Consider the following 20,680-nt stretch of genomic DNA (forward strand, 5'->3'; position numbering starts at 1 on the left):
GAAAGGTATTAATTGCTTACATGAAATCAATCATTAATGTAATTTTTATGAAACACATGTAATTAAAAAAAAAATGTTAGTAACACATTTTCTTATACATTATTTTACATACTTTCTATTATTAGCTAAAATTAAAAAATACAAATGAACTAATTTAAAAATAAAAATAAGTAACATTTTACTAATATTTTCCAATTATGAATATCTTCTAAACAAACAAAGACATTCCTTTTCAATAATGTCGAACCCCTCAGCTATTAACATAGCTGCTGGTACCAACCTATGATGATGATGATCATCTTTATTGGCCCGACCAATAACCACATACGCACATAGAGAACCTTTGCGTGCTCATTTCAAGTGCTATTAGCCATACCATGCACACATTTAAATATATTTGCCATCACAATTTTGTGAGCATAATTAGGCACACCCATTTGGGAAAACCAAGAAACATCGGTTGTTTCTTGCATCAATTCGTCTTTTGAGATATTTGGAAAATTATGACGGGTAGTATGACAACAAGAGTGGAAATTCCTAGCATTCAAAACTTATATCCGTGTACTCAGCCTTTGTATTGGAGTATTGATCATCAGTGCACAGTGGAATTAATTTATGAGACCATGGACTCAGTGAAACAAAAATTATTGTTGACCCAATCTAAAAGAAATTAGTAAGAAGAAAATAACAAGTGTGAAGGATCATGAGTGAGAAAAAGATGGAACAAGAAGAGAGTTTTAAATTTATTACTTTATTAAAAATGTAGTATTTTATTATAATAAATAAATATTTATTAAAATAAAATAATATCTCACATTTTTATTTCAACAAACTTAAAATAAAATAAAATAAAACAAAAATTAATTAAAATAAATTTAACTCCAATAAAGTTTTGAAATAATTAAAAGCCATCCACCATCAATGACATAAGTATTGGGTCCATTGGCCCCAAGAACCAAACAACGAGACAAAATATATAATAAAACACTAATATATCCCAAACACAAATTTGGAGCCATTTGGAACAGAACATAACAATGCTTCTCATAAAATTGTCTTTTACGCTCGTTGTAAGCGTGTTTCTGTCTTTTGCATATTATTTAAGCTGTAAGGAAGGAAGACCGCGCTTTCGCAGGTCAATAATGGCGATTCCCGATTCCCATTTTAGCTGGAAAAAAAAAAAAACGAAGAACATGTTCATAACGATGGAAAAACGATTATTAAAACGTGATTCTTCAGATGCTCTTGAAGTGTCACGAGCAGGTTTCAGAGTGATCGTTTTTTTTATTTACTTCCCGCTCTCATCACTTCTCACTTCACTCCTAACTTCACTTCCGGTTCCATGGATCGCTTTTGCTCAAACCTCGAAGACGATTCACCATCCTCTTCCAATGTCTATTGGCTCCTCTTCCAAGTCCTCTCTCTCATTCCTCTCTGGCATTACCTTCTCTTCGCCGTTTTTATTCTCCTTTCATTTCTCTACAATTTCCTCGAACTCCATTTCCTCGAAAATCTCTTCTCTGGATTCTCAGGCTCCCCTGTTTCTCTCACCTACAACCACTCCTCTAAAATCCACGAAGCCGTTGTTTCGAAATGTAAGATACTTCATGGAAGGTACTTTGCGACGCCGTGGCTTTGCAGTCCTCATCTTCAGACTCTTTTCTTGAACTACTTCGGGAGGCCTCCTATTTTCAAATACACAAGGTCATCATCAATATTTCACGTTTTTCCTCATTTTCTAATACAATAATAAATTAGTCATAATTTAATTTCTATTTTCTTTCAGACAAATATTTAGGACTCAAGATGGTGGAACCATTGCTTTGGATTGGCTGTCGAGTTCTGATGGTATATATAAGATCATGCATACTTAATTTATTTGGCATTGGATGTCGAATTAGGAAGCCTCTGGGTCTGGCTTAGTACACGAACAATTTCGAGGTCCATGTTTTATTTATTCTTTTGTGTCTTATTATTTTACAGTTTCTGGTGGTGCTTGTCATCTGGATGATGTTGCTTCTAAAGATGAATCTACTCCAATTGTTGTAGTAATTCCTGGTCTTACAAGTGACTCTTCTTCTGCTGTAAGTGTTTCTGTTTATGGTTTGTCTAATTATGTCATAGAATTAACTATTAGTAATTTAACTGTAATTAGTAATGTTAGTTGCTTGCTTGAGAGTTGTCATTGATTGATCTGTTGTAACTAGTTTTTTTTCTTCTTTTTGCCATTTTTAAAAGAAATTTGGAAATGAAATTGTCTTTCAAGGAAGGAAAGAAAGAAAAGATTGAAGCAACAATTGTTTCTTGTCTTCATAATTGTATAGTATCAGCTTAAAATACCTAGTTCAGTGGCCAGGTACAGAACCGTTATATTTGAGTAAGGATTTTGGCGCTAAACTGTTCTTCCAAGAGCACAATCTAACTGGCAGTGCCAAGAGTAATATCATGTTGAGTGTTGATATTTGAAAGGAAAGATTGTTTCCCTTGATAATACTAGTTGTCAGAACGAGCGCAGTGCATTATACACTATTGTGATATTGTTTTATTATTTTGTTAGACTTCAATTTTGCTTGATGTTCCTGTACGAAATGTTTATTAATTTACAAATTATAATTTGTTTTTGGTTTGAAGATTTGTTATATTGTATTGGGATCTTAGAGTTTTTTGTTTTTCTCTTTTTCTTCCCCTCTCATCTTGATAGTATATCAAGCATTTTGCTTATCATACAACAAAGCGTGGATGGAAAGTTGTTATCTGTAACCACCGAGGATTCGGAGGTGTTCCAATCACGGTTAGTTTTTCCGCAAGCTTATTAACATTTTGTATTGTTAATATGTATAAAGACTAAAGACTGATCACGTGTATATTGTACTTGCCCACAAGTATCCAAATCAAACCAAAACTTTCAATTATTTGGCGAAGACCTAGTTTGGTTATATATCTCTAATATATTTTTTGATTGCCATCTCGTCAATCAATTCGAAAATGAATAGGTTAAGTAATCTCATTGGATACACTAAGCTTGCCAATCTCTTTGTATGTCAAGAGAAAAAGTTTTGGAAATATCGTTGGTTGGATTCATAAATAGGTAGGCTTGGATTTCTTTCTTTCTTTCTTTTTTATTTTTCATAATCTTCTCTGCTGGAAGTAATTCTATCCGTGACATGGTTGAATGGACATAAAAATGTAGTTGTAGCCTTGGAAGGTCTATATAGTTTTATTAAAAATTTTGCATTTTCCTTAAAAATAAGAAATAAAATAAAAATAATTTAACATTTTTGTAAATTTTAGTAAAATCTGAGAGTGAAAATAAAAACCAAAATTTCTAATTAAACAAGTTGAGTGTTTTGAATGCAACTTAAATTTTTAGTGGTCCTACATTCGAGTCTAGATAGGGTGAGTTAAAAGCAAAAATTTACAGAGGTCCTAAAGAAACGTGCGAAAGGCGGCAGTTGACAAATGTTATTGAAAATCTTGACGTTGCTTCTTTTATGAATGTTAGGATTATTGTGCATCTCAACACAGATTTCGTGTTGCAGTGTAACAGTTTTCTTGTTTTCTTTTCCTTGTAATATTATTTTATTTTTAAAACCATTTCAGTCTAATTTTTCCTACAATGCTGGATGGACTGAGGATGTCCGCACAGTGGTCAATTATCTCCACAAAGAGAAATCCGGGGCACCTTTGTTTCTTGTTGGAACTAGTATTGGAGCTAATATTCTGGTATGTTTGTGGCCTGTGTTTTATGCATTGCTTACTCGAATTACTTAATTTTCAGGCTTGCGTCTTAGGGTCTGGATGTTCATATATGTATTTCTTTATTTATTTTAATTCGGTGAATTGTACCATCATTTAAACGTGTATTTCACAAAAAATATTGGTTATTTCTCATAAACAGCTTCTCCCCTTGTCCCTGTAAAGAACTTTTGGAAAATATAATTAAAAATACTAATGTTAGAACAATATCATTTGGTTTCGGAACTGCATGTTTTTGGTAAATTTTAACTACTGTGTTAATGGCTTGATGTCGTAATTTGTTGTACTAACACTTATTGTCGTTGGTACATCTTTTATCTGCTTTTAATACTACAGCAAATTTGCACAATTATGTGTATAAATTTTTTTTTTTGCACAATTATGAACCTATTCTCAAATTCGCAGAGCTTGGTTTTAGCGCTGCATTGTTTGATTCGAAAGCTTGTTGGCAGGTAAAATATCTTGGTGAGGATGGTGAGAATATTCCTGTAGCTGGAGCTGTTGCTGTTTGCTCTCCTTGGGACCTTATGGTTAGTATTTTGATTTTACAACTTTCTTTAACTTTTATGTTTGAAATGGTTTTGGATAATGTACCTTGGGTTACTACAGTATGTCATATCTGTATTTGGACCCAGTTTAATTGTCTGTGGTTCTTGTTGAAGAAACGAAATTAATTTTGTATGCACTTGAAAATAATAGAATTTGAATGAAATAATCAAAATTATTTTGAAAATTCAACGGTAAGTTCTAAATTTAGCATTGCCTTAAATATTGGACGGGTCATAGGTGAAGAAAATGAAAGACTGAGTTATCCATCCATAAGTGTGACATACAAGAAATATTTGTTTTTGTTCAAAATTAATATAAACTGTTTGACATAATGATTTGGAGTTTTAAGGTTTTATTGTGTTTAACTTCCAATTCAATATTCCTGCGCTTTGTCGTTTGCAGTTAGGGGACAGATTTATTCGTCGTAGGCGTGTGCAGAAACTTTATGATAGTGCGCTTGCCGTTGGACTTCAAGATTATGCAAAATTGTATGTCTATATCTCTTTGGTTCAACTTAAATATCTTGTTTATCTGCTCGATATTTCTTGCGTTACAGTATTCAATGCAAACAGCGATGGAAAGTTAATTTTATCTATTGTTGGTGATTTGACCTAATTTCATATTTTTACCATTATTCATTGCAGGCACCAGCCTCACTTCTCTCGCAATGCTAATTGGGAAGGGATAGAAAAGGTATAATTTAATTTTCACTACTACTATCAGTGTAATATGCAACTCATGGGGTTATTCTACATTTTCTGTGATATGGATCTGTTTAGTTAGTTGATGTTATTCTATTCTTTGTTGTACATTTTTGTTTTTATTTTCTAATGGTAAAATAAAACTTCGAATTTGTTGTGGTATCAATAGGAAGTGAGGAAAATGCATGAAGGGTTATTGACCTCGCACTTGCAAATGTCATTTATTTTGTTCCTTCTCTTAATTGCAATATTTTTATGGTGGTAATGTATAGATTTTACGAGTTAAGGCTAAAGCTTTTCAAGTGATTGGAAGATGTATTTGGTTTAAGACGCTAAATGCTTGCTACCAGTTTAGTTTTCTGGCCACAACTTTCTCTTCGCTTATTATTCTATTTAGTACAAGGTTCTTATATGTTAAGTTTCCCGTGTTTTTTTTTAATTTGAGTTTTAACCAATCATGTGTGAATGTATGTGTTTGTGCTTTGTAGTCACTTTCTGTTCGAGATTTTGATGACCATGCAACCCGCATTGTTGGGAAATATGAGGTACTTACGTATCCCTTAAATTTTTAGTCTTCTATTTCCTTCTCTCAACTCCTGTTCTACCTATTTTTATCGATTAACTAATGTCTTTTTGTTTCCTTAGTCTGTTGATACGTACTATAGACGCTGCAGCAGTTCTGCTTATGTGCAATCTGTTTCGATTCCGCTTCTATGTATTACTGCTCTGGATGATCCAATCTGTACTACGGAAGCCATTCCCTGGGACGAATGCAAGTACGGCACTTTATTGTTTTCTTGGTTCTATTTAATTCTCTTTCTTTTGCATTATCTCAGCATCAATTTTAATGTACTAATCTTTTTATAGGGCAAATAAAAATATAGTGTTAGCTACTGTAAATCATGGAGGACATCTGGCGTTCTATGAAGGGATAACTGCGTCTGGGCTGTGGTAACAAGTCATTTTGTACATCTGACATTTCAGCATTTTCTTTCATTCAAAAACCATATGCATTTAGCTGTCCTATTATTGCAATTTTTTTGTTGGGATTGGGGGATATTCTTTGATTGGTTCAAGTTGCAATAGCATGCATGCATGGCATCTCCTAATTTTGAATCAGGCAGCCACTTTTATAATAAAATTGAAGGGCAATATTACTTTCTCTTGCAGGTGGGTAAGGGCTGCTAATGAATTCCTTGGGATAATACACAGCAGCAATTATATGCATGTACCAAAAAAGGTAAAAATATGCTACTATATTTGGTTATTTTGGCCAAGGACTCGTTTATATTCATTCTCTGTGGTTCTGTAATATTTGAAATTGCCACTTGTTTTGGTTTTCTAAACATTTGTAATTTGGGATGTGGTTGACTGGATTCTCTCTTGTGGTAATTTCACATGATAAGGTCACGTGCATGTTTTGTGTCTATTTCTCTGATCTCGTGATTAATATTAAATAAGTTGGACCATGCATATCAAAAATTAATAAGCAGATCTGGGTACAAAATTTGAACATGACTCAACATGTCATGTGAGAAGATCTTCTCCCGACGTAGACTAATTTGTCTTTACTTGGGAAATTAAGCAGAGCAACTTTGTTGGCTGAACATGCTGTTTTCTCTGTTAACGGGGATGCAGATTTCTAAACCAAATGGACCATTGGACTTGTCAATTGATCGGGGCCCTTATGTTAATGTTACTGAAGGTGGAATGGTAGCTGCATTGAACAGTGACCCTCCGACAGACAATGTGGAAGATACACATGTAATCCAGGATGCACATCATGACAGTCATGAATGAGTTCCAACAGAAACTCTTAATGAACAAGATGAGCTTGTGACTAACTCATGCTTATAATGCGGTGAATCCTATCGTTTTGGACAAACAGTCAGCGTGTGTTTGGATGGCATCAAATCCACCCAAGCATGAATGCATTTAAATGCTACATGTTATATTTTTTTCGTTAATACATGATTTTGTTCAAACACGTGCTTAGTTCCAACAATGTAGCTCATCTTGATTTATAAGATACTATAAGACAGTATAGCTTGAGTAAGAACAAAGATCTATTACAGTTCATTTTAACTGTAAAATTTTTTCATCTTTTTAAATTTTTTTTATATGAATGTTGAAAATGATGTACCGGATGCGGGCTATTGAATGTTAAGGTGCTTCACGTGCAATTATTATTTTAAGGTGCACGCAATCCAAGTTTTGAGTTTGGCCTACTTTGTTTTATTTACTGTAGAGGTGATAGACAGGTTTTGAAATTCGCTGCAGCTTTCTAAAAGCGTTTTAATATCTTTTTCGGGGCTTTACCCTCATTTAAAATACGAGTGCTTGCGTTTAGTGCTAACAGATGGAGTTGGGCGAGGTTTACTTTTTTCCCCCCTTTTGTTTTGATAGAACTATAGTATGTATTTTTTTTATTGGATTCTCAGCTGTGTAACAAAAAAATTATTGGAGAAACATTTATTTTAGTGATTCTTCGTTTTGAAAGAATTCTTGGACGATAGCTTGGAAAATATTCCAACACAAGATAATAAATAAATATACTGTGATATTTTTTAATTTGTTTGTTTATAATTTTGTTAAATAGAAAAGATTACTGAAAAAAGTGATTTAATAATTTTCAAAGAAGATCTTTGAAGTCGCTCTTATAAAAAAAGGTTATAGAAGAGACTTTTTAATTGATAAATTTTTAAAAATTTATTTTTTATCAAGTTTAAGACGTTGGGTGATTCATGTACCTGAAGAAGTAATTAAGATAAAATTTAATTGTTAGATTAAAAATTGAAGAAGTAATTATATTTTTGATTTAGCTATCAATGTATATCACATTTTCAATAAAATTATGATTAAATATTTTTTAAACATAACTTTATCTTTTTACTATTAATTTTTGGAAATTATAATAAATTAAGTCAAAAGAATATTTTATAAAATTGCGTTTGGCAAGTGATTTAACCGGGCTTGATTGTCTACATACGTGTTTGAAGGAGGCGACTTCCATTTCCCATTTTCCCCCAAAAGAGTTGTATGTCGTTGAGCAAACGAGGTTACATATAAATAATTATAGAAAGAGAAATGATAATAAAATGACGATGATGCGGATGCGAATGCGAAGGATGGATGATTGGAACTTGGAAGGGAGAGGAATGGGTCACGTGGAGCTTTCACATTAGAAGCTGAAATCACGTTTTCTCCATTCTCACAACACCGTAGTCTCCGTCACAACATTCCCAAACTCCGCCATCATGGATTGGGATTGCTCGAACCTCGCACGCGATGCGCCGTGTGGCTACTGCCTCCTTCTTCAAGCTCTCTCTCTCATTCCTATTTGGCATTACTTTGTCGCTGCATCCTTTGTTCTCACCTTCTTCCTCTACAATTTCCTCGAACTCCATTTCTTCGAAGACTTCTTCTCCTTCTTCTCTGGCGCCCCCGTCGTTTTAACCTACAATTCCACCTCTCAGTTCTACGACGCCATCGTTTCCAAATGCAAGATTCTCCACGCCACCTATGTCGCCACTCCATGGCTTTCCAGTCCTCATCTTCAGACCGTTTTCTTGAACTTTTTCGGTAGACCTCCTCTTTTTAAATATAGAAGGTAATCAGTCAAATCGCGTTTCTCCCTCTCGATTGATTCATTGATTCAATTGTTAGCTATTGATGATGCTATGCGTTTGATGTTGAAATTATTAATAATGCTAAGCTAAGGTATATGTTCATCTAATCTAATAACTGTTCATATGTTCTCTTTCAGACAACTGTTTAGTACTCCTGATGGCGGAACCATTGCTTTGGACTGGCTGACGAGTTCTGATGGTATATCTAAAATGTTCAAATGTTCAAATTTTCAATTTGTATTTTGAAATATCAAATTACAAAACCTCTAGCCTATTATTTACATACACAATTCTAAGGTTGATCTTATGTGTATGACCATGTCACAGTTTCTGGTGGTGCTCTCCATATGGACCGTGTTGATTCTAAAGATGAATCTACTCCCATTATTGTAGTGATTCCTGGTCTAACAAGTGACTCTTCATCCGCTGTAAGTTATGTTATGTTTCTGTTTATGTGTATGCTTAGTTATTTTTCTTGCTATCCAACATTTTGGGAATTTGGAAAAACCACATACTTTTCCCCATCTTGTTGATGGTTACTTAAGTTCTAGGGCGGGGCTTGTAAACTTCCTAGCCTAGTGGCTTGGGACATGTAAGTTATGCCAAAGGCTTACTTTGCGTTACTGTTATTGTTGTGTACAGACATACTAGAAGGATTAGGAATAAATGTATTAGGCAAAAAGTTAGGGTAATTCCTATTGTAGAAAAGATGGTAGAATCTCTCCTTAGGTGGAGAAGACCTGTACAAGTCCTAAAAAGGAGAGTAGGTTAGATGCCAGAAAAATAGTCCAGTGGCATGATTTATGATAGAAAATTGTGGCATCGTTTGATCAGGGTAATTGACCCCACCTTGGAAGAAAAGGTATGGTTGTTGTTGTTGTTGTTGTTAGTTTTTCAACAATTTAGGGCCCATTTGTTTAAGAGTTTGGTAGAATTGGTTTTGAAAAAATTAATTTTGAACTGTTGAACTAATTAAGATATGTGTTCAAATTAATCTTAACCAAAAATTTTTCATTGAGAATGTATGCCACAGTGGGATGAATTGATTCTCTTTGTTTGCTGAAAAGGCTCTTAATGGGCAACTTCTATACAATATACATATTTTTATGTTGTTTTGCATGATTTCATGATAACTTCATCTAATCAGACACGAAACTGTTTACTGTACTTTCTGATACATGCTAACAGGACTTTACTCTCATTGTACATTGATTTGGTGTTTAGTTGAGATTCTTCAATTTTATCAAATTCAGAATACATGTTTCACCTTTGTAGTGTTTGTATAATACTTACTGAGAAAACACACAAAATTGCACCACATACTAAAGTCCTCCTGATTCCTGAAAAGCCCTGGTCTGCATTAAGTTTTTACCAAGTGGAAGTGTGCTGGGAGCATTATCAATATGAAGTTGACTTTTGATGGTTGCTTGAGGTATTATGTTAGAAAGGAAGATTTTTTCCAGAACTGTACCAGTTGTCAAAATGAAGAAAGTGTATTGGACCCTTGTTTTTATTTATTTATTCTGTTAAACATAAAGTATACAAGATTTTCCATTGTACTCTTCTGAAATGTTTATTAACTTTAATTTTTCACTTTTTTTTTGGCTCACTAGTTTTGTTTATATTATAGTGTCATCTTACCGGTTTATTTTTTCTTTTCCTCCCATCTTGGTAGTATCTCAAACATCTTGCATATCATACAGCAAAGCGTGGGTGGAAAGTTGTTATCAGTAATCACCGAGGACTTGGAGGTGTTTCAATCACGGTTAGTTTTCTGCCAGATGGAAATATATTGATTAACGAGTTTGATATATTTTCAAGCTTGGCTTCCTACTAATTAATTACTACTACCAATATTAAAATGTAAGTTTAGCTAATAGGTTGGCTAAGTAAGCTCATTAGATAATTATGAATCACTAACTCCGACATGGACAAGACACTAGGACACGGCAGATGTTTAAAATATAGGACACTGAGACACCGCTTATATATATATCTATATATATATATATATATATATATATATATATATGGAGTAAAATTTTCTTATACTAGTGTAAGTCTAAAAACTCTTACACTCGATTTGAGTCTTTTATTTAACTTAAATCTAATGAGTTATAATTTATTACTTCACTGACCGTTAAATGAATGATTTAAATCGAGTTTAAATTTTTTTAAATTTATACTAGTGTGAGAAAATCCTTTCCTCTCTTTCTCTCTCTCTCTCTCTATATATATATATATATATATATATATATATATATTGCTAAAAGTCTCAGATACTTGTATATATATAAAAATTTAAATATGATTAACATGACAAAAATTTAAATTTGTTTATTCATCTTCTTAAGACAAAGTTGTTAGACTTTATAATTTTTGTATAATACCCTAATAAAAGCAAGAATTTTGTTTCTTTACAAAAAGAAAATTCCAAAATAAAAAGATGATTCAAATATCTTAGAACAAGTTGTAAGTCCTATGGTAATTATTAATAACGAGCCTCACCAAAGAAGGTTAAGAGGCATTATTTCGCTCTGTCTCTAAACAAAAAAGATTTAATTTAGGGGTGGTGACCTCCTTGATCATTATCACTAAAAAAATATAGTCTCTAACTTTGGTTCATTTAGTTACAAATTAGCAATTTAAGCATTCCATCCTTATTTAGTGATCCAAATGCATTTCCTACTATATTTTACATTTTTGTTTTCTATTGATCATATTGGAAAGAATTTCTTGAAAGAAGATAAAAGTTTCTATGAACAAATACTTGATTTTACTTCCTATATGATGTCATCTTGTTTCTTTTCATACATTGAATAAAAAAGTAGATGATTCATTTTTTTTTCACAACATGAAAAAAAATATGTTTGTTAGAGTAGTTTAAGAGAAACCTTTTGAACTATTAGAGTATGAACACCATGAATAAGTCACCAAGATTTTGCATTCATCTTACCCGACCTTGTCATTTAAAGAATCAATGTCATCAAAAGAAAAGTTTGTAAACTCTATATTCACTTGTCTCCTCATATCTATATTAACAAAGTATCTTTTGAAGTATTTCATCATTTCATGAGTAAGTTTCATATCTTGATATGGAGTAATTTTATTAGAATATTTATTTAGTTATTCATGACTACAATACATACAATATAAAAAAAAAAATATAATAATTTGTAGAAATGTAACTAAGAATTTTAAACATTGAAAATATTATTTAAGAATATAATTTATTATCTTAGGTTTTAAAAATGAACCAAACAATGGAGAGGTCTACTACTTTTTGTCCAAAGTTCAGTTAATATGGAGTTCACAACATTATAGAAACTTGATTCTTTACTTTTCACCTTTCTTTCATATTGATATATGACTTTTTTTACTTTTTTAATTATTGAGTCTCACATTTTATACATTAAATGAAGAGATGAAGCTTTTGTATCCATTTTTCTGAGAATATCATAGATGTGACTAGTGAAAGAAAGATATAATCAATCTTGTTCCACCAAACATCATCTAATAAGGTATCTTTCACAAATTTAGCTTTTTTAACATCATTTTCCTTGTAAGAAGACAATGATTGCTAATAACTATATCTTAGAGTCTTTTTTCCAATTGCTTAAATCTCTTGAACATTACTATAGTAGAGACAGCAATGGAAAACAATTTTAATGAGTTAAAAATAGATGATCTCATAAAGTGACCCATAATAAAGCTTTTTTATGAACTTGTCATCTTTTGCTATTTTTGTGATAAAAAAACACTCTTGATAAACAATTTTTTTTTTTTTTTTTTGTATTTTTAGTTACACATATATTTTTTAAAACAAGATTTAGAGTGTACAAAATACAAGGAGTTTAATAAATAGAAAGAAAATCAGCCTTAATTATTAAACTCACTATCTTATATAAAGATGCATTATTAGTCACAATTTGCATAATATTTGAAGGTCCAACTTCCATAATTACATCTCTCATTTGTTTGTATATAAATTCTTTGTTTTTAATTCCATTAAAACATTCTATAGTTTTTGAAAACATGGGTTCACTCTTTGTAACAGTCATGAAACTGATAAGTCTTCTTTGGGGAATCACTTCACCCATTACTGACAATGCTAATACCTTTTTGACTTTATGTCTTTTTTATTGGCTCCAATAGCCTCTTACATGTCTTCTTTTATTTTAAAGCAAACTTGTTCTTAACTTATTATAATCTAAAGGCTGATATCCATTTTTATAATTATTGGCAGCAAAAGAAAAAATCTCTTATAATACAGTTTTCTTGTTAAATGAAAAGATAATTCTGATGAGTAAAACATTCTAGTAATTTCATAGTCTAATGCCTCTCTAGCTTGCATATTGAAAACTTTTTTTAGTGGTCTAGATGTTTTCTTCTTTTTGATATCAACATTGTCATTGGTGTCTATAGGTGATTCATTAAAAACCAAAGGCAAATTGGACAAATTTTGCTTTTGACGTCTCTATTTTCAATGTAGCTTTATTGTCTATCTTTTTTAATTCAATAACCTTTGAGGTTAAGTCACAAATATTGCATTTGAATTGTGTCAATGTGTTGGCTTGTCTATTAGTATTACGAATACTAATAGACAAGCCAACACATTGACACAATTTAGCAACAAAAGTCCATTAGAATTTAGAAGGTTTCATCTCAATACTTTGATTGTGATCATGTTGTGATGTAACATAACAATTTTATTGTTTTCACCGTATAGTAATGCAATTTTTTTCAGTCTGATTGTTTCTACAATGCTGGATGGACTGAGGATGTCCGAACGGTGGTCAATTATATACACAAAGAGAACCCTAGGGCACCTTTGTTTGTTGTTGGAACTAGCATTGGAGCTAATATTCTGGTAAGTTCCTTGCTTGAATCTTATGCTATGCTTCCATCAGATGTTTTAAAATGTCTTGCTTGAGTTTTAAGGTCCATTTGTTTAAGCTTGAATAAAGTGGTTTAGTTTTACACATATAGCCTTTCTATATGCTATTATTTTTATAGTTAAATTATACACGAGTATTTTGTTATGATTTGATCCCTTCTATTGATAATGTCGTTATGACGGCCCAAAACTTAAATGATAGGGATTAGAATGTAATAAAACAATTGTATAGGAACAAATGTGACTTTTTTAAGTATAAAGATTAATTCGTAGACGTGTGTTAACTATAAGGACTAAATATATAATTAAACTTATTTGTAAATATTGAGAAAGGTACTAAAAATTTTTTTTTGAGGGTTTTGCTTTCCCCTCCCCTAAAAAATAAATAAATAAAAGGGAGATCTAGATTACAAGGCTCCCACCAAGTAGGGTCTACAAAGGGTGGATGTATGCAGCCTTACCCTTGCAAGCAGAGAGACTAGTTTACTTATGAGTTATGATCATTGCTACATGTCATACTTTGTCTGCTTTGCAAACTACAGCAAAACTAAAAACTGCAGACCTTTTAACTTATTCTCACATGTTGGACTTGATGAAATTGCTACACTATTTGATTTGAATGATTGTTAGCAGATAAAATATCTAGGTGAGGATGGTGAGAATATTCCTGTAGCTGGAGCCGTAGCTATTTGCTCTCCTTGGGACCTTTTGGTTAGTATTTCAAGTTCAGATCTACTTCTAGTGACTTTTAAAATCTGTATTGATCATTGAACCAACGAAAGCATTGATTGATTATTCATTAGTTCAGCCGTAAACCACAGTTGAACCAATGGTGATTAAATATATAATTTTATTATTATTATGTAATATATTAAGTAATAAATTAATAAAAAAAAAAACGAAAGAAGTATAGTTAGTTAAAATTTTGAATTAACACAATCATATTACATATCCTCCAAGATAGTGTCAATAATAAAAGGCTAAATATTATCCATCCATGTGTACTTTATACATGTGAATTTATTTATTTCATCTTTTTGTACAAAAAATAAAGAAAAGTTCAAACCATTTTTAATGGGTTTCGAACTGGTTTTTCACTAATTTTTTATTGTTTAATTTTTTTTGGATTGCCTAGACCAGGGGTCTAATTGATTCTTTATCTTGTTTTTTGAAAAACTGGCCGATCTGGTCTGTATTTTTTATCCATGACTTTTAGGCTTTTAGCATACAAGATGTATATGTTTTTGGTTCAAAATTGTTTGATATAATCTATCTCATATAATCAATGAAGTTTTATTGAATTTGATTATCAATTCAATATTACTGTTTGTTTGAGCTTTTCTTCATTTTCCCTGTTATTTACCTTGACAGAAAGTTTTTGTAACCTTTTTATTGTTTGCAGATAGGAGACAGATTTATAAGCCGCCGGCGCGTTCAGAAGTTTTACGACAAAGCACTTGCAGTTGGACTACAAGGTTATGCAAAATTGTATGTCTGTATCTTCCCAGTGTTGTTTAAATATCTTGTTGATAAGATCTTGAATTTTCATCTATTACACTCTTCATATGCAAGATATGAGAAATTATGATCTTCATGTAGTTCATAATTTGACTTTTTTGTATATTTTTACCCATATTCATTGCAGACACCAGCCTCACTTTTCTCGCCTTGCTAATTGGGAAGGAATAGAAAAGGTGCCCTTGCTCTCTATAATTCATATTACTTCCGGTTTTATTTATGGGGAACACCTGACAATACTTTTTGGTCCTAAATATAAGGAAAAAAAAAATATTTTTCATATGCATTCATTAGATGATAGGTTCTTTTTATACCCTTATTTATAGTAAGATTTGCGTTAACAAGGTACCTATTCCTTATACATAAAAGTGAATACATTCATTCATTTAATATATAACGTTAATTTAATCATTTAATATTGTGGGTATTTCTAGAATAGAGTATAAACTTATGACATATAACTATTTATTGGTCTTGATGAATTAGTTACTTGTTTCTTATAAATAGGAAGGTAGTATTTACTACTATTAAGTATAAAAACCAAGCTGTGGTTATTTAAATTGTATTATATGCACCTGTTTAAATCGAGTATGTTCTGTTATTTGATACACATTTTTATTGATTTATTTTCTAACTGAAAAATAAAGCTATCTTCTTATTGTGGTATTAAGGCAACTTGCTAGTAAACTAGTAAATGAGGAAGATACAATACGGGTGTGAAGTTGTTTACCTAGGACTTGCAAATGTCATTATTTTTCATTCCTTAATACTCTTGATTGTGCTATTTTATAGTGGTCATGTTTAAATTTACCAGTCAAGGACATTATTCAAGTGCTATAACACAGCGCTTCATCATTCTAATATGTGCAACATTCCCAAATGTTATGTGCCACATTTTTTTGGTTTTACTTTATGTTTTTCAATTTTAACCAATCATGCTTGCATGTACAATCATGTGCTTTGCAGTCACTTTCTATTCGAGATTTTGATAATCATGCCACCCGCATCGTTGGAAAGTACGAGGTACTTATATTTTACCTAAAATTTGTAACCTATTTTCTTGTCTTATCTCTTATTTTGACTCATGTCAGTTAACTAAAATAATTTTGTTTCCTTAGACTGTTGATACATATTATAGACGCTGCAGCAGTTCTATTTATGTGCAATCTGTTTCAATTCCTCTTCTTTGTATTAGTGCTCTGGATGATCCAGTCTGTACCAAGGAAGCCATTCCCTGGGATGAATGCAGGTAAATAAAAATATTTTTTTTTTCCTGTGTTCAATTAATTCGATTTCTGTGGTATTGCTTCAGCATTAATTTTGATGTTCTCCTTTTTTGATAGGGCAAATAAAAATATTGTGTTGGCTACTGTAAAGCATGGAGGACATCTGGCATTTTTTGAAGGGATAACTGCATCTGGCCTGTGGTACTGGAGTCATTTTGTACATCTGACTCACTTATGCGTTTTGATGTCCTTCATTTATTGCAAAAATGCTCTTTTTACATGTTTTTACTTCTTTACCGCTTTTTTTGGGGTGGGCAGTATTTGTTGCAACCTTCTAATATCTTCTTTATCATTCCTTGGTGGGTTCAAGTTACAATAGAATATCCACGACCAACTGATTTCTAATCAAGCAGCCACTAGTATAAAGAAATTGAATAACAATTTTCTTACCCTTGCAGGTGGGTAAGAGCTGTTAATGAATTCCTTGGTGAATTGCACGCTAGCGGTTATATGCATGTGCAGAAGAAGGTAACGAATGATATGCAACTGTAATGATATGGTTCTGTACTACTAATAAATGCCATATATATTTTGGTATCGTGTAAAAGATGTAACTGGGATTGTGGTAAACTAAGTTATCTTTATCTGGAGCACTAAGCAGAGCATTTCTATTGGCTGAAACTGCTGTTTTTTCTGGTGCAGATCTCTAAACCAAACACGCCATTGGACTCATCAATTGATCAAGGCCCTTATGTTAATGTTACCGAAGATGGAATGGTGGCTGCATTGAACAGCGAGCCAACAGCAAACTATGTGGAAGAAATACAGGCAATACAAGATACACATCATGGCAGCATTCCAGAAGAAAAAGTTGATAAACAAGATGAACTTGAGACTAATGCAAAGAGTGATGATTCGTCTGGCATTGCTGAAACGGCTAGTGCCCACGATGCAGCAGTGCATGTAATAAGACCTTTCAATAAATACCTAAGGCAGTTATCTCGACAAAATCGATGGTCCATCTGGTTGCTAGTTTATATTGCCATTACCACGAGTTGGCCTCTGGTTGGTTCAGCCCTGTATGTCGTGTTTGGTAAAAAGTTAAGGAATATCTTACCAGGTGGATTGGTCCGAAGATAATTTCTTGACCGCAAATATTATTGTTGTATTTGTCTCTAGATTTATCCTACTCTTTCTCTTTGCCTTCCTATCAGGCGAAATCTGCATTTCCAGAGCAACTAATTGGCACTTTCAGTGGTTTGTTGTTTTCCTTAAACCACTACTGCTTTGTAGACAGTTCCTCTTCTGCAACAAATGGAACCTATATATTATTTGAATATTCTGCTAAGTTAAAATTATGCATTACGTGGTGCACCAAACGCCTATATAGTGTACATGAAGAATATATAAAGATGGTAGCTGACGGAATTTCTAAAATAACTAATATGGATTTGTCTTGGTTAATATACTAGGTAAATAACTCTATCTTATGTATATTAATGATATCTTATTTATTAAAATTAAATAAAAGATTAATACAATTTTTAATTCAAACTTCTTTCAATTTTTTTTATAAGAAATAAATAATTAATTTATTAATATCAATAAAACGTAACTGTCATAAATTTATTATAAATTCTAAAAATAAATGATTAAATGATTGGGTCAATAAATGAATATATTGATTTATATGGGTAATAGGTAAGTGTATTTTGTTAAATACAAATACCATAATAAATATAAGAATTTAACAATTAATGTATTTGAAAATTGTTTTTATTTTTATATTTTAAAAATAATTATACTTACTTTTTATTAAAAAAATAAAACTGAAAGGACTATTTTAAGTTCATTAATTTACCGAAGATAGAGTTATTTATTTTATATTATAACTTAGCCAAACCGTACTAACATAATGAGAGGGAATGATCAAATTTAAGAATCGCAAAATATCAATGCGTTATGTGTTAATGAGAGTCCAGTCAGTGATGGTTTGATGTGTTCACGTAGTCCAGTCAGTTATCGACACGCAACAGATATTTTTCTGAAACTGAATACATGTTTTCTTGTTTTCATCAATCTAAGACATGGCGTAAAAAGCTTTAGCCATGAGGTGGAGAAAATTGATTGCAACTCACTCGTGATAAAAGTGAAATGGTGGCAGTTGAATTCTCACTAGCTAAGATTCAACCTTTTTATATTTAAGATCGATGATATAATTTTTTTACTTGATTTCTTCCTAACTTTTAAGCGTGGCTTACCCCTCTTTTAAATTTCATCCAGAAAAGGGTAATTTTCATTCGTTATAAAGAGGGAAAAAAGGTCTCTCTTGAATACAAACTACAAGAACCATAAACGATACCTGCTCACAAACATGTTCTTTTTTTTTTGAGGGGTCAATCTCACAAACATGTTCAACTTGTAATCATAAGCACAATCTCAGCGAACAAGGGAAATTTCGAACTCAAAGCCTCCTCCACTTACTCGTGTAGTTGGCTTGAAGCCTTAAGCACAACTTGGGGATGGATTTTAAATCCATGCAATAGTTTTTCCTTGAAACGGCTTTGAGCCTAATAATTACCACGATAAAACACATAAACATAATTAATCAATAAAGTGTAAATAAAGTTCACGATCTTGATTTTCACGTATGGTGAACAATGATGTGAAAGGGTAATTTAGTGGCTATTTGTTTTAAAGCTGAACAAAATTAATCTTGAATCATTGAACGTAATTAGGATACATGGTCAAATTAATACTGTAATAACATATTTTGCATTAGAATATTTGCACGGTGGGAAGAATTAATTATAGAGCCAAAACAAACAAACCCATAACTAGGACGGGTGAAGAAGTTTGATTTTGGCAAAAAGATGTCCTTAATTTTTCGCATTAGAACATTGTCATGATCAGTAGGAAATAGTTAAAGATGATTGCATTTGTTTTCTGATGGATAGCAATACTCCACAAATTAATCCTTGCTATTTTTGTCAACCAACGGATGTTGGAGCTGGGCTTGTGTTACATTAGCTAAATATAACATTATTCAGCGTGTACAATCAACATTATTTAACGTTTTTATGGAAAAACATTTTTTACTTTTCTATATAGCTAGTAATTAACACCTCTATAAAATTGAAACTAACTCAACTAAAATAGCGTTAGTTTTTAAATTGGTATCATGCAACTCTACCCTGCTGGCAAGGAAAATAAGCCTTTATTTTCCTGTAATGTATGGTAACAATGACATGGCAACATATTTTAGAAAAACGTTAGATTTACAATGAATTTGTGCGGCATTTTATGGAAAAAAAAAGAAAAGAAAATCAAAATATGATGATAGGATGAATGGTGTACGTAATGAAAAGAGATTAAAAAAAAGGACATTAAACAATTAAATCTGTCTAAACTGCATAACACAAAAGTATATATCTCATTTGGATTTGAAATTATTGTATAACTAAATTTGTAAGATAGTTCATCTAAATTTGTAAGATAGTCAACCGAGCATATCATTGGATGACAACCAATAACTGGAACCGTGAGATAATAGCCATTGGTTTGAGTTGGAGCTTCTATTTTAGGTAAAAGAAAGGAAGGGCTCTACTGTGTGACTGTATCAAATTGGCCTTTTAATTTTACATTTGCTTAGAGAAGCATGACATATGAAATATCTGATATGGCTTTGCACTTCGATTCTGGACAAAAGTTTTTGGTAAGAGAAATGACGTATTTGTTAGAAGGAATATTATCACACCAATGGAAGACAAATATGACGTCCAAGTAATAATAAAATCTTATGAAGGAATAGAAGTTTCTTAAATCAGAAGAGGACCAAGAATATTCAACTATATAAGAAAAAACAAATCATAAGCTAGATTAGTGTCACATTGTTTTCTCAGCCTCTGTCCCTTATCCTCGTTCATTAATCAATTTAATATTGCATGGGTCTAACTTTGTTAATCCTTCTTAATCTTTGACTACAGAGATGCAATGTTCCCTTTTGGGCGGAAGATACCTTTGGTTAAAATCTAGGGCATGTTTAGCCGAAGGGCATATTTCAAACACCCACAACATATGAATACCACGTTTCCAATGAGTAATCACAAATGACAATTTATAATATCTTTAATTAATATATTAAATTACTATTCAAACGTTTCTGTAGAAAGTTATTCAATGCTTCTCCAATATATCATTCCTTTGTTATTTTCACATTAATATAAGATTAGTTGACATGATAAACAAATTAAAAGTATAAAATTAATACTAAACATTTAATACAAATATGATTTAAAATCACAGATAATTTCAATAAAACTATTTATCAAATTTATAAGCAATAGTACTTATTTTCAATACAGAAACTTGTATAATTCGTTTTAAATACATACTCTTAATTAA

The 20,680-nt window shown here is 31.7% G+C and overlaps 2 protein-coding genes across 3 annotated transcripts; both read left to right on the forward strand.

The window, feature by feature from the left end:
• The first annotated feature begins 1,122 nt into the window (after positions 1–1,122).
• On the forward strand, positions 1,123–7,082 carry LOC113871278 (embryogenesis-associated protein EMB8-like). Of its 2 annotated transcripts, XM_027508271.1 has the most exons (13): positions 1,123–1,704; positions 1,787–1,848; positions 1,984–2,084; positions 2,702–2,791; positions 3,601–3,723; positions 4,209–4,286; positions 4,708–4,793; positions 4,950–4,998; positions 5,495–5,551; positions 5,652–5,782; positions 5,874–5,957; positions 6,177–6,246; positions 6,645–6,940. In XM_027508271.1, the coding sequence occupies exons 1-13, from the start codon at positions 1,343–1,345 to the stop codon at positions 6,804–6,806; spliced, it is 1,455 nt and encodes a 484-aa protein (XP_027364072.1). In that variant the 5' UTR covers positions 1,123–1,342; the 3' UTR covers positions 6,807–6,940. The 2 variants fall into 2 exon arrangements, 1 of the variants encoding a protein (XP_027364072.1); XR_003505788.1 differs by having other exon boundaries at positions 5,874–6,246; positions 6,595–7,082.
• An 889-nt stretch (positions 7,083–7,971) lies between these two features.
• On the forward strand, positions 7,972–17,646 carry LOC113871277 (embryogenesis-associated protein EMB8). The gene is made up of 13 exons (XM_027508270.1): positions 7,972–8,616; positions 8,773–8,834; positions 8,963–9,063; positions 10,311–10,400; positions 13,383–13,505; positions 14,166–14,243; positions 14,935–15,020; positions 15,178–15,226; positions 16,017–16,073; positions 16,169–16,299; positions 16,394–16,477; positions 16,735–16,804; positions 16,979–17,646. The coding sequence occupies exons 1-13, from the start codon at positions 8,264–8,266 to the stop codon at positions 17,414–17,416; spliced, it is 1,722 nt and encodes a 573-aa protein (XP_027364071.1). The 5' UTR covers positions 7,972–8,263; the 3' UTR covers positions 17,417–17,646.
• Positions 17,647–20,680: the final 3,034 nt, after the last annotated feature.

Source organism: Abrus precatorius, unplaced genomic scaffold, assembly GCF_003935025.1.
Source record: "Abrus precatorius isolate BTA unplaced genomic scaffold, Abrus_2018 Scaffold7, whole genome shotgun sequence".
In the NCBI taxonomy this organism is placed as follows: Eukaryota; Viridiplantae; Streptophyta; class Magnoliopsida; order Fabales; family Fabaceae; genus Abrus; species Abrus precatorius.

What these genes read in the sequence shown, in the direction of transcription:
- LOC113871278 (XM_027508271.1), top strand. Translation starts at nt 1,343, where the DNA reads ATGGATCGCTTTTGCTCAAACCTCGAAGACGATTCACCATCCTCTTCC. An exon ending in TCGGAGGTGTTCCAATCACG is followed by an intron (nt 2,792 to 3,600) that starts GTTAGTTTTTCC and finishes AAACCATTTCAG; the next exon opens with TCTAATTTTTCCTACAATGC. An exon ending in ATTCCCTGGGACGAATGCAA is followed by an intron (nt 5,783 to 5,873) that starts GTACGGCACTTT and finishes ATCTTTTTATAG; the next exon opens with GGCAAATAAAAATATAGTGT.
- LOC113871277 (XM_027508270.1), top strand. Translation starts at nt 8,264, where the DNA reads ATGGATTGGGATTGCTCGAACCTCGCACGCGATGCGCCGTGTGGCTAC. An exon ending in CCTCTTTTTAAATATAGAAG is followed by an intron (nt 8,617 to 8,772) that starts GTAATCAGTCAA and finishes GTTCTCTTTCAG; the next exon opens with ACAACTGTTTAGTACTCCTG. An exon ending in GCATCGTTGGAAAGTACGAG is followed by an intron (nt 16,074 to 16,168) that starts GTACTTATATTT and finishes TTGTTTCCTTAG; the next exon opens with ACTGTTGATACATATTATAG.